General features: G+C 48.4%; 1 protein-coding gene across 22 annotated transcripts in view; it reads left to right on the top strand.

The window, feature by feature from the left end:
• Positions 1–12,247, top strand: part of LOC105072482 (partitioning defective 3 homolog) — a 536,087-nt gene that overhangs the window by 517,401 nt on the left and 6,439 nt on the right. For 21 of the 22 annotated variants that reach the window (XM_074358260.1, XM_074358265.1, XM_074358251.1 and 18 more), the window contains one exon: positions 10,983–11,110. The exons of the other annotated variant lie outside the window; for it this stretch is intronic. In XM_074358260.1, coding sequence (XP_074214361.1) covers positions 10,983–11,110 — 128 coding nt within the window. The remainder of the gene's footprint in view (positions 1–10,982; positions 11,111–12,247) is intronic. 22 annotated transcript variants of the gene reach the window in all.

Below are 12,247 nucleotides of genomic sequence, written 5' to 3'. Positions count from 1 at the left end.
TGACGCGAGGCCAGCCGTGGCCAGGCTGCTCTGCCCTGCAGCGTCTTGACCTCCTCGTCTCCATCTGGGTTCCATCTTCGCTAATTTTGTTGCTCATTTCATTTTATATCTCGTTGCACCGTCTGTCCATTGCCTGGTAGGTTCCACTTGCCTCGTGACAAGACGTGGCAGGAGTGGTCTTCCAACTACGTGTTTTTTTCAAGCTTAGTATTTTTCTGTATACATTTTTGAGTCAGAGCCCAGGGAAATCAGCCCAACACATCTATAGTGTATCCACTCTCCACGAAGTGCAGTATTTAGAGATTTGTTTTTTTCGGCAGGGGGAGGTAGTTAGAATTATTTATTTAGAGGCGGTGCTGGGGATTGAACCCAGGACCTTGTACATGCTAGGCATACGCCCTACCGCTGAGCTGTACCCCGCCCCCCGCCAGTACTTAGACATCTGGAGTCTTCCCCATGCCCGCTGTGTGTTTGGTGCCTCCCTGTAGCCCTTTTCCAGCCGTCCCTCCCACAGCCTCCAGCGTCATCTCTACAGCAAAGCTTCGAGTGGCCTGTCGGTGCCCACGGATAAAGTCCAGACTCCACAGTGTGGCGAGCTGACGAGTCCTCCCCAACCTGCCCCAGACTCGGGCTCTGGCCTTGTGTTTTGCTGGAGAGATGATGGCCCTTCTGGGAAGGGAGGCGTTGGAGCACATGTGGGGGTTCGAGATGGACTTTTGAAGACCCTCTTTGGAAACCTGAGCGAGAGTCTGGTGGAGATGATTTCATAGGCGCTCGGGGTAGGAAGAGCTAGCTGAGGGTATTAGCAAGTCCGGTCCGTGTGGTCATATGACCATGGCCCGCAATGTTTTGAGGACTGGGAGTAGAAAAAATAATTTTTTAGGTTAATTCCGTGATGAGGATTGGCAAGACAGGCATGGCAGGAAGGCAGGAAGGCTCTCTGGAAGCCTGGTGAGGATGCTGGTGGAGCCCAGCCCAGTCTGAGCCGGGTGGTCAGTACAGCTCAGGGAGGCATCGCCCTGATGGCCTGGGAGGATGTGGGGGTGGGGCTCGGCACAGCGGCCTCTGGGGCATAAAGCCTGGGAAGCTGTGGTCCAAGGAGTCTGCTTCGGGAATCCAGGATCTTGTGGGTGGCACAGTTCTGGGCGATGTTGGAATCAAAAGGCGCCATCCATGCAGGTGAGCTCCTGAGCTGAGGAGGAACTAGGGTCCAAAAAGGTGAGTTCAGTTCAAAATGCGATTACACGTGAGCGTTGGGAGGGGCGGAAGGGAGTGGTGTGAGAAGAGGCGGAAGCAGAGAAATATCCTGGTTTATTTGGGAAAGGGGACCAGCTACGTGGCTGGCGGTGGGACGAGTACCTGCTTATCCTCCAGGGAAGGAGAGGTGGTGGGGGTGGGGGGAGGAGGAGCCTTCGATGCGCGATTGAAAGTCTGAACAAGGATGATGTCAGGATAGGATGCCCACCCACCGGCCAGGTCAGAAGAAATAGTTTATTTTTTCCCCCGGGCCTCAGTTTTCTTATTTGTAAAACCAAGAGGGTTAGAGCAGCTGATTGTCAGTGACTAAACCTTCAGTTAGAGTGAAAATTTAAGAGAACGTGGAGCGTGTCAAGTGAAGAAGGTGTCAGCAGGTCTCTTCCCGGTGAACAGAGGCCTCCGCAGACCCGGGTGACTGCTGCTGGGGGCAGAGCTGCGCCAGGTGTGGCCCGCGGACCAGATCCCCTGCTCCTCCCGGGAGCTTGTTACGCCGCCCACTCCTGGGCCCTGCCTCAGGCCTGCTGGGTCTGAACCTCCAAGTCATCCTGTAAGACGCTGAGAAGCCCTGCTCCAGGGTTTAGAGCATCACGAGGTCCTTTTTGGTCCTAAAATCCAGCACCCTCAGAGCACTCCTTAAGAAGCCAGAAACCCATAAAGGTTCTGATCTGGGATGTGGTGAGCAAGTCGGAAGTTGTGAAAGGTTAGTTTTGCAAATCAAAGAAGAAGGAAGCATCGGAGAAGCCATGCCACTTGGAAGGCCCTCACCTTGGGTCAGGTGAGGAAGATGGGGCCGTAGAACAGGCAGCCGGCAGTGTGAGTCCAGCATCGGAGCAGAATCTCAGGAAACCAGCCTGGCTGACCCGGGAGGCTGTAAAACAGGTGCCACAGGTTTACGGGCCAAGAGAGTCCAGCTGTCCTCTGCCACAGCGCCCCGGCTAATAACATCGCTTTCAAATGTTTCTTTTTCTAGATGACAAGTAAACTGAGTCATTCCTGTGGGGCGCGACAGAATTCTGTTACTCTACTTACATTGTTTATCGTAACGACTCAACCCATTCCTGCTGAGTTTCTTAAAGTGGGCTTCTTCTGTCATGCGTAGTAGACAGCCTTTTTTAAAAAAATTGAAGTATATAGTCAGCTACAAAGTGTGAGTTTCTGGTGTTCAGCACAAGGTCCCAGTCACGCATATACATACACATATTCGTTTTCATATTCTTTTTCATGAAAGGTTATTACAAGATATTGAACATAGTTCCCTGTGCTGTACATAATAAATTTATTTATTTTTATATATAGTGGTTAACCTTTGCAAATCTCAAACTCGCAAATTTACCCCTCCCCCACCATCCCCAGTAACCACAGACTGTTTACTAGGTCTGTGAGTCTGTTTCTGCTTTGTGGATGACTTACACTTCCTTAACTATGTATATTTGCACAAAGGACCTGAAAGCAGGAGTGAGGACAGCGGCGACCTGAGGGACGAAGAGGCACCGCGTATGGAAGTGGTCCCCACACACGCCCAGCTCAGAGCTGCCCAGCCCCCGCGGGCTTCTCACGCCCCCTGCGGCCCAGGAGGGCCAGTGTCGCTCCATGTTGCTTTCCCTGGGAATGTGGGTTTCAGACCAGCATGTTCACACGTTTATTCTGGAATTCATTCTCTCACTCATCACATTTCTTGAGTGTTTCCCATCTTCCGGTCCCTGTGTCTGGTTCTGGAGAACAAAGAAAGGAACGCTCTGTAGAGTCGTGGTCACAGGTGCTGGTGGGGGTGTGGACAGTTGAACTCAGAGGAACCACGTCCACATCAGGGTAGGTGGGCAGGAAATGCTTGAAAAGACCACCTCTTTGAAGTCGGAATATATTCTAAGTATGTAACTTTGAGAAATGGAAACTGATCTTTGGGAAAGATTGACTGGGGTTATTTCTGGTCAGTGAGAACATCCACATGTGTGCTCTCCAGGTTCTCTGGGGGCTAGATGAGCCTTTCCTACTTCTTAGCACGAGTTCTGCACTGGGAGGTGTGGCAGTGATTTGTTATCTACTTTGGTTTCTTTATAAGTTTGCATTTTTTTTAATGCAGGGCATGAACATGTTGGCATGTGTTTCTGTGTTACCTGCTTAATAGGAACAATCATATTGGGAAAAAAATGTTTGAGGATGTCTTGTGCATGAGGAAGCCCCACTGCCGAAGGTCACGGGCCAAATTACCATGTATCAAAATGCCGTAGGAACTTCTGGACGACAGCGAGGCTTGTACTGTCATTTCCCGTGATGAGTGAGTAGGGAATTATTTGGATGACAGGCTGATTACCTTAGGGATGGAATAATTTCCTAAATTGTCGGCCAGAAGTTGACCTTCTCATTTATTTATTTTTTTTCATTTTCAAAACAATTGGCATCTTGCTGTGTCCCCCCCACTCTGCGGATCCTGTAAATGAGCTGCAAGTGACTGTAATTCTACTTAGGCTGTTAACTTTCATTCCAGTTCACACTGTTGCCTTATTAAGGGCTGCTCCATTGTTCAAAATGGAGCTTGGGCTGTGGTTTTTTTTATCTGTTTTGCACCACGAGCTTTGAGTTTCTTGGAATCTTTTTTTCTTTTCCCCAATGTAGTCTGACCTTGAAAGGTCACTGTCTTTTGGAAGGGAAGAGACCATGATCTCACCCATTGGAATCATTTGTAATCATTTTTGTTTTAAGGAACCACAAACTTGCCTGCGAGCTGTGTGTACAGCTTAGACCCTATCAGTTGAAATTGCCATGCTTTTTAGAATTATTGGGGTAGGGTGGGGAGGGATAAATTGGGAGTTTGGAATTAGCAGATACTACTATATATAAAATAGATAAACAACAAGGCCCTACTGTACAGCACAGGGAACTATATTCAGTATCTTGTAATAGCCTATGATGAATAAGAATATGAAAAGGAATATATATGTATAACTGAATCACTATGCTATGCACCAGAAAATAACATTTTTAAAAATTGAACTACAGTCAGTTACAACGTGTCAGTCTCTGGTGTACAGCACAAGGTCCCAGTCATGCATATACATACATATATTCGTTTTCATATTCTTTTTCATGAAAGGTTATTATAAGATATTGAATGTATTTCCCTGTACTATACAGAAGAAATTTGGCTTTTTGAAATCTATTTTTATATATACTGGCTAACATTTGCAAATCTCAACTCCCAAATTTATTCCTTCCCACTCACTTTCCCCAGTAACCATAAAATTGTTTACTCTATCTGTGAGTCTTTTTCTGTTTTGTAGATGAGTTCATTAGTGTCCTCTTTTTTCTCTTTTTTTAAGATTCCACGTATGAGTGCTATCATATGGTATTTTTCTTTCTCTTTCTGGCTTACTTCACTTAGAATGACAATGTCCAGGTCCATCCATGTTGCTGCAAATGGCATTATTTTATTCTTTTTATGGCTGAGTAGTATTCCATTGTTTAAATATAATACAGCTTCCTTATCCAGTTATCTGTTGATGGACTTTTAGGTTGTTTCCACGTCTTGGCTACTGTATATAGTGCTGCTATGAACATTGGAGTGCTTGTATGTTTTTGAATTAGAGTTTCCTCCAGATGTATGCCCAGGAGTGGGATTGCTGGATCATATGGTAAGTTTATTTTTAGTTTTTTGAGGAATCTCCATACTGTTTTCCATGATGGCTACACCAAAGTACATTCCCACCAACAGTCTAGGAGGGTCCCCTTTTCTCCACAGCCTCTCCAGCATTTATCATTTGTGGACTTTTGAATGATGGCATTCTGATTGGTGTGAGGTGATACCTTGTAGTTTTGACTGGCATTTCTCTGATAATTAGTCATATTGAGCATTTTTTCATGTGCATGTCTTCATTGAAGAATTGCTTCTTTAGGTCTTCTGCCCATTTTTGGATTGGGTTGTTTGTTTTTTTCTTACTAGGTTGTATGAGCTATTTATACATTCTGGAGATTAAGCCCTTGTCAATCTCATCATTTGCAAATACTTTCTCCCATTCTGTAGGTTGTCTTTTTGTTTTGCGTATGGTTTCCTTTGCTGTGCAAAAGCTTATAAGTTTAATTAGGTCCCACTTGTTAATTTTTACTTCTTTTCTACTGCCTGGATAGCCTGCCCTAGGAGAACATTGCTGAGATTTATGTCAGAGAATGTTTTGCCTATGTCCCAAAATGAACACCCAACTATACATCATTAAAGAAACAATGCTCACACAGGAAGGACAATTAGATACGTCACATAGAAAAATATCCAAGCCGATGACTTTACATACAGAGAGAAGCTGCAGAGAAGCTATCCAAGTGGCTCTTTTCAACTCATCCATTTTCAAAATGTTCCCTCTCAACTCCAGCAGAACAGAAGGCACCTGTCCTTGGGCTTTTGTTCAAAATAATGCTTGGGCCCAAGGGACTGATTTGTGACATAAGAGGTCTTTAGATGAGCAGAGGCCCAGAAAATGTCCTGAGCCCCATCACTGGAGTGAATTCTCCCCCAAGCTGAAGGGAGAAAGAGAAGAAAGAGAAGAGAGGAAAAAGCTACTTTCCCCCACGTAGTGCCCAGTGCAGCATAAATAAAGCAGCAAGCTTCTTTAAGTCTCCCTTAAGATAATGGAACAACAGCTGAGGTTAGGTTATTATCACAGAGCTCAGAGATGGACAGGACTTAGTGTTGCTTTTAAAAGAATTAAATTGCAGGCTGCAGATGTAAGTATAGTTTGCTGTTAAAACTTTGCACGTACCTGAGCGTTGCCCACGAGCAGTCTTGCTGGCTGACACGGCTGAAGGATGGGATAATGGAACTTTTAATAGCTGTGTTGCTCAATCCTTTCCAGCCTGGCTGGTAGTGACTGAAAGCGGTTTGGTCCCCCAGATAGGAAATTGATCGCCTGCCATGTGAGTACCTTCTTCTCCCCCCAGCTTCCTTCCCAGCTGTCTGTCCTTAACTGTGGGTCATGTGCCCCTTAGGAAACACAGATTTGGGTGATGTGGCAATCAACGTGTTAAGGACAGATGTTTCTGTTTGCTTTGTTTTTCTCCATTTTCCTGCCTTGGACTTTGAACGGCTCTTCTGACTGCTTTTGGGTCTGGCATGGACGGCCCTCCGTGGACCCGGGGAAGCTGGAGGCACGATGTCCTCTTTTTGTCATCTTCTTTCTTAAGACTTATGAGGGCCCTGCTGTCATTTCCTTGTGTTGGGCTCTGGCCTTGACTCAGGAAATGCCTCCTCAGTGGACAGCCTCGCCATGTGCAGCGTGACTGCGTTTCAGGTCAGGTGGATGTCGCCTCCCTGGGAAATCGACCTGGAGGGAAAGCCCCTCTTGCAGCGAAGGCGCACCCCTCGGGCATGACAGGGGGTTTCTGCGCTGCTGCAGAGTGGCCCCGACCCACCCTCCTGCCAAGGTCCCACCCCAGAGCCCTCAGGGGTGCAGTTCACGGGGCCGCCTTCCACCATCGGCCACCCTAGAGGGGTCCTTGATTTTCAACCTACCTGCTGATAAGACGGAAAATAGATCCAAACCCCTGGTTGGGAAAGATGAGACGAAGACAAATGATGTGTTAAGACCAAAACACATATTTATAAAATCTTGATGAGGGAAATTGGTAGGCGCTGCAGTTTTTCAACCATTACTCACATCATTAGTGGCAATTAAGCTTTTCAACATTCAGAGCCCACGGAGTTCAATCGATCGCTATGTAAGCACAGTGTGTGGCGGGTGGAGGGGAGGGCTCGGAGGACAGGACCTGGAGACAAAAGTTAACTTTGTTGATCAGAAGTTGCCCGCAAGTCCACTGCAGAAAATCGTTACCAGTGTTGGCAGCGGCCACTTTTAAACAGAGTAAGCCACTTAACGCTCTTTGCATGATTTATGGGATAAAAACTATTTCTTCGCCCTCCCAGATCTTTAAATTACCATCTTTATCAGAGCATGGAGTCCCTACTCAGGTTCCAGTGCATTAAATTGCCACAGGACAGCACTGTTTTTTGTGTTACTGCCCTCTTTGTCACTTTCATCCTAGGTTTTCGTCCAAAGCACACAAACTTTGTGTATTTTATTTTTGTTTTCTCTACCTGCCCTGGACATAGGTAACATTTTGAAAATTTTTATTATTCATAATTTAAGTAGAAAACCCACCCCAAATGATCATTTATAAGACTATATAATGCATGTGTGTATGTGAGTATATACAAGTGCACACACACATATGCATAGTGCTCTTCTTCTTATCTGTGTGAAGAAAAATTAAAGTATTTAAAAATTATTGAATGTTTTCTGTAAATGTTAATAAAATGAATGAGTTTTATTTTGTAAGACACATCTGCTTTTTACATGAAGCTCTGAAAGTCTGATAATATCACCCAGTTCTAATTAGAACCAAAACTTTGTACAGTGTATATTTGTTCTTTCTTTAGTCCATTAACAGTTTTGGTTTTGTTTTGTCTTTTGTATTATCTATTTCGGAAAAATAAGAATGACTTCACTTGAGGGAGAAAAGTGCTTAATGACTTAATTTAGTGAAACACTCTATGGAAGGTATTTTCCAGTATTTTGTCCTCCACTAGTAAGGATGCCAATGGTGGGCACCTTTCCCAAGCTTTGTATGATTTTTATACACTATAAATAGTATCTCTCTATAATCATGGCACAGACTAGTACTTTGCCATTCATTTACAAAGGCAACCTGCGTAGTTTTCCCTTGTGATTTTTTTTTTTAATTTACTTTAAAAAAAATTGGGGGGGTCATTAGGTTTACTTATCTATTTATTTTAATGGAGGTGCTGGGGATTGAACCCAGGACCTCACAGATGCAAGGCCGGCGCCCTGCCGCTGAGCCGTGCCCACCCCCCGACTTTTGCTTTTAAACATAAGCCATGAAAGGAGTCACGTACCATGGTTCTCTGGGGTCCTGCGAAAGAGATCACTACGTATTTATTTCTGTTTTACAACCGCTATCATTATTATGGCCTTGGCCATCTTGGCAATTTTTTTTACTTGAAAGCTCATTGCTCATCACCAACTTCATCCAAAACAAGGCCAGGGTTATTTACACTCTGTACTCTTAGAACAAAGCCAGCACCTTGTCATCCCGTGACTCCCAGGACCATTACAGTCCAGCGTCACCTGTGTGCGTCCCTGTAGAGGGGGTGCCTTGTTGCCGTCTTGCCCTTCTCTCTGGGGTTGCAAATGAGCTCTTTCTTCATCTCCACCTTTGTGTGATTCTGGACTCTGGACACTCTGTCTCTGCTGCGGGGATGGAGACCACAAAACCACAGCGCCTGAAGCTCGGGGTCATTGGCTGTACCGCTGTTCCCACAATTTACATTTTGAGGAGATCTTCACTGAAGTCATGCATCAGGTTATTTTGATTCAGGCCAAGTAGAAAACTTGCCAGAACAACCTTCTTTAGTGGTTGCTCTGGGCCCGTCGTGAACACACTCTTCCTCGAAAACTGGCCCAGTTTCATCACAAAGACGAGAGTGCATCTAACACCCTGCCCATTCGCCTGCTCTGCAGAGAGAACGAGGAAGTACCAGTAGTGAGGCTGAGGCCTGTACTTAATCAGAGTGAGCGAACAGAGCGAAGTGTGGCAGTTTGCCGAGGTCCAAACCCATTTAAGTTTCCAGATCCCGTCTGATGATAATTTCATTACTGGAGTTCACCCAGAGCCAGCTCGCACTGCTGAGAAGGTGAACAGTGTCAGAAAACACACCATTGTGGAAACAAAGTCCCCTCAACTCCCCCACCACCACCACCCGCCATCAGAATCAAATTTTCAGGCCTCTGGGAGCAACACGTTAAAAATACAGCTGCAATTTCTACCAGACCTTGCATTTCCTTTTCCCTGCTCCACCAGCAGCGTGTCACAGAGCAGCACGAGTGTAAAAGCTGGGTGTTACGTCCTACAGCTGAATGCCATCTCTTTCAAGACCTTGGCAGGTAGCTGTCGCTTAGCCCGGATGGGAAGGAAAGGAAAATGGGGTGCTTTATGAAGGTGTGTGCCCTCACTTTGCCTTCCCTGGCCAGGGTCTCCTCGCAGGTTTCCTGGGCTCACCGTGAACAATAGACCAGTCCCGCGCTCCCCTGGGCCGGCGTCCCCGAGAGGGATGGAAGGAACTGTCTCCTGTCACCTGAGGAGCACTGGCTTCCTGCTTTGTTTGCATAAGTGTTCGGCAAAGTCTTTTCTTCGCTGAAGCCACCGCTGACGGGCTGTTTGAGCGGCACTGCGGAGTGGGTCTCTGAACACACATCTGTTCTGATGCGTGTGGTTATAAACACGCGCTAGTAGAGACCGGGGTGTTGTAAAGCCTAATCGCTTCTCGCGGAATTTTTGTATTGGGATATTTTTAATACGCTCGCCGGCGATGCCCACATGCTCTGAAATTTTGTCCTGTCTGTTGCTTTACTGTTGCCTACCAGCCAGTGAGACACGGCTGGCCAGGCCACTTTCAGGGCGACAGAAGTTGCTGTCTTTCTCTTCACACAAAGGCCCACCAGCAGGGCTGCTCTTAAGTACCAAGCACACGTGTTCCCCGGCGATGCCCCAGACAGATGCAGAGGCTCGTATTATTTTAGAAAAGTATTATCAGGTCCAAGTCCACCGTTGGCTGTAAGAGACGCGGGGGGGTGGGGGGTGCAGCTCAGGGGTAGAGCAGGTGCTCAGCATGCGCGAGGTCCTGGGTTGAGTCCCCAGGACCTCCATTAAAAAAATTAAAAATTTATTTTAAAAAATCAATAACTTGTTAATAACAGACATTCTTTTCTCAGAAAATGCCTATTGCACAACACAAAGCGGGCCGAGCTCGACAAGCACCAGAAAGGGTTACTTAGGAGCGCATGCCACTGATGCTAGGTGAACCGCTGTGGGGTGTTCTGTAAAATTAGAGGTATCGGTGTCTATTTTGAGCAGAGCCACTTTCGTTTCAAAAGGCCAGCTCTCAGAGGCGAGCTTAAAGCCATCAGTGAGAGACTAGAGCGTCCGCAGGGCACAGCCCGGCTGCACAGCGGGTCTCTGGCTGCGGTCGGCAGAGGGCCGGCTGCCCCAGGTACTCAGCCAGGAGGAGTGAGTTTCTCTGCAGCATGTAATTAACCCAGGTAAAAATGCCACTTCCTGGTAACTCAGGCAGAAGGCACTAGCTCACAGCCCAGTGCAGGATCCGTGGACGCGCAGGTTTATTCTTTGGATCAGCGTTTCCGTTCGTGTGTGGCCGCCATCCGTGGACCGGAGGACCCGTGTGCATGCCGAACAGGGCCTGGCTTCAACTAATCTTAGTTCATAATGTAACTGTCATTCTTTCCTAAGAGACAAATCAGCGACCTTGTATCCTGCTGCTAGGCTAGAATACGGAACAGCCGCGGACTCCCCAGCACGGCCAGCTTGCGCCTGCACCCATGGACTGTCCCGCTTGCATGAATTGTCGTGAACTTTTCTATCTTTTGGCATCTACGTCTAGCCTTCTGAGCAGCCGTACTCTCTTCCAGCTGAGTCTAGCGTCAATATTTACCAAACCTCACTAAGGAAACTGGAAAGGTGACCTCTGCGCTGTAAACCATCCTGAAGCCGTAATCAGAATTTAAGATGACGGGGTTTGTGGGGTTCACAAGGCCAGTTAGACGCCTCTTGAGAAAACTGCACGTGCTTTTTCAGAATTTGCAAGATGTCTCTGGGCCGGTCCCGCGCTCCGGCCCGCCCCTGCTGACTGTGCTCTCCCCCCGCAGCCCAGCCCCCGGCCGGCGGCGCAGAGCGGCAGGCACTCGGTGTCCGTGGAGGTGCAGATGCAGCGCCAGCGGCAGGAGGAGCGCGACAGCTTCCAGCAGGCCCAGCGTCAGTACAGCTCGCTGCCCCGGTACGCCCCCCACCCCCACCGCCCCGAAGCCCCTCTGCGCGGCCCGCCGGCCTTCCAGCCCAGGGGCCAGGACAGGCCCTGCGCGGCGTGGCCACGTGGCTCAGGATGGGAGGGCGGTGTTCGCGGAGATGCCAGCGTTGCCCAACCCCCCCTACTTCCTCTTCCACCCCCTCCCCCACTCTCCCCCCCAATCCCCAGCCCACGCCTGCCCACGCCCCCCACCCCCACCCCCGCCCAGCTCCCTCCCCAGATGTGTTGCGACCTGACACCTGAAGGCTGGGCTTAGGGGTCAGACCTGGTTCTGGTGTGGGCTTGGCTCCTTCCCCTGTGGCCAAGGGCTGGACAGACTCCTCATCAGGAAAATGGAAAGCCAGCTTCCCAGCTGCCCAGCTCCGGGGTAACTGTGGGTCTAGAACTCTCTAAAAGGTAAATGCACCACATCTGGGCAGGGCCAGTGGTCCTGAGCCTCCCCCTCCTGCCGCCCTCCCGTCCCTGTTTTTGCTCAGTGTGAACTCCTCAGAGTCCTGGGATGCGGCCTCACTAGCTGACGGCCAAGCCAGAAGGGCTTCCATGCTGGGCTCTCCACAGGGAGGCACCTCTGCTCCTGCATCCTCTGCCAGAGGCCTGGAAAGCCCTCTGGTACCTGGACCCAAACTCACTGAAATAACAGCTGTTTTCCGCCTAAGTATTTCCTCCGCACACGGTACACAAGGACGGTGTGGAAGAGCATTCAGCTTCCCAAACGTCCCCAAACAAGCCTCTCCTAGAATCACAATTCCTATCGGCATTTGTTCTATTTCAAAACCAGGGGCAGAAACCAACTGGGCGGAAACAGTCCACTTACCGTGTTTACATCACGTAGATCATCTGGGGCAAATGCTTACCTGAATACCTGACTGAGATAAAAGTGATCTTGATTCAATTTCTGGTAACGGGGAGTCCCTTTAAATGCGGGATCATTACTCCGTCAACCCTGAGGGACAGACCACGCCGACCAGGGTCGGCCCTATCCTCGGGGGTGTGGATGAAGGTCTTACCGGGGGCCGCCCCGCCCGCGGTGACAGCGCCGTTCTCACTCAGCTGTTCTTTCTCAGTCCGTAAAGCTGTGTCTCCTCTGAGCACTGGAGCATTCTTTCC

The sequence above is a fragment of the Camelus bactrianus genome, chromosome 35 (genome assembly GCF_048773025.1).
Source record: "Camelus bactrianus isolate YW-2024 breed Bactrian camel chromosome 35, ASM4877302v1, whole genome shotgun sequence".
Classification (NCBI taxonomy): Eukaryota; Metazoa; Chordata; class Mammalia; order Artiodactyla; family Camelidae; genus Camelus; species Camelus bactrianus.
Note: the sequence above shows the minus strand (reverse complement) of the source record. Positions and strands in the feature narration are given on the sequence as shown.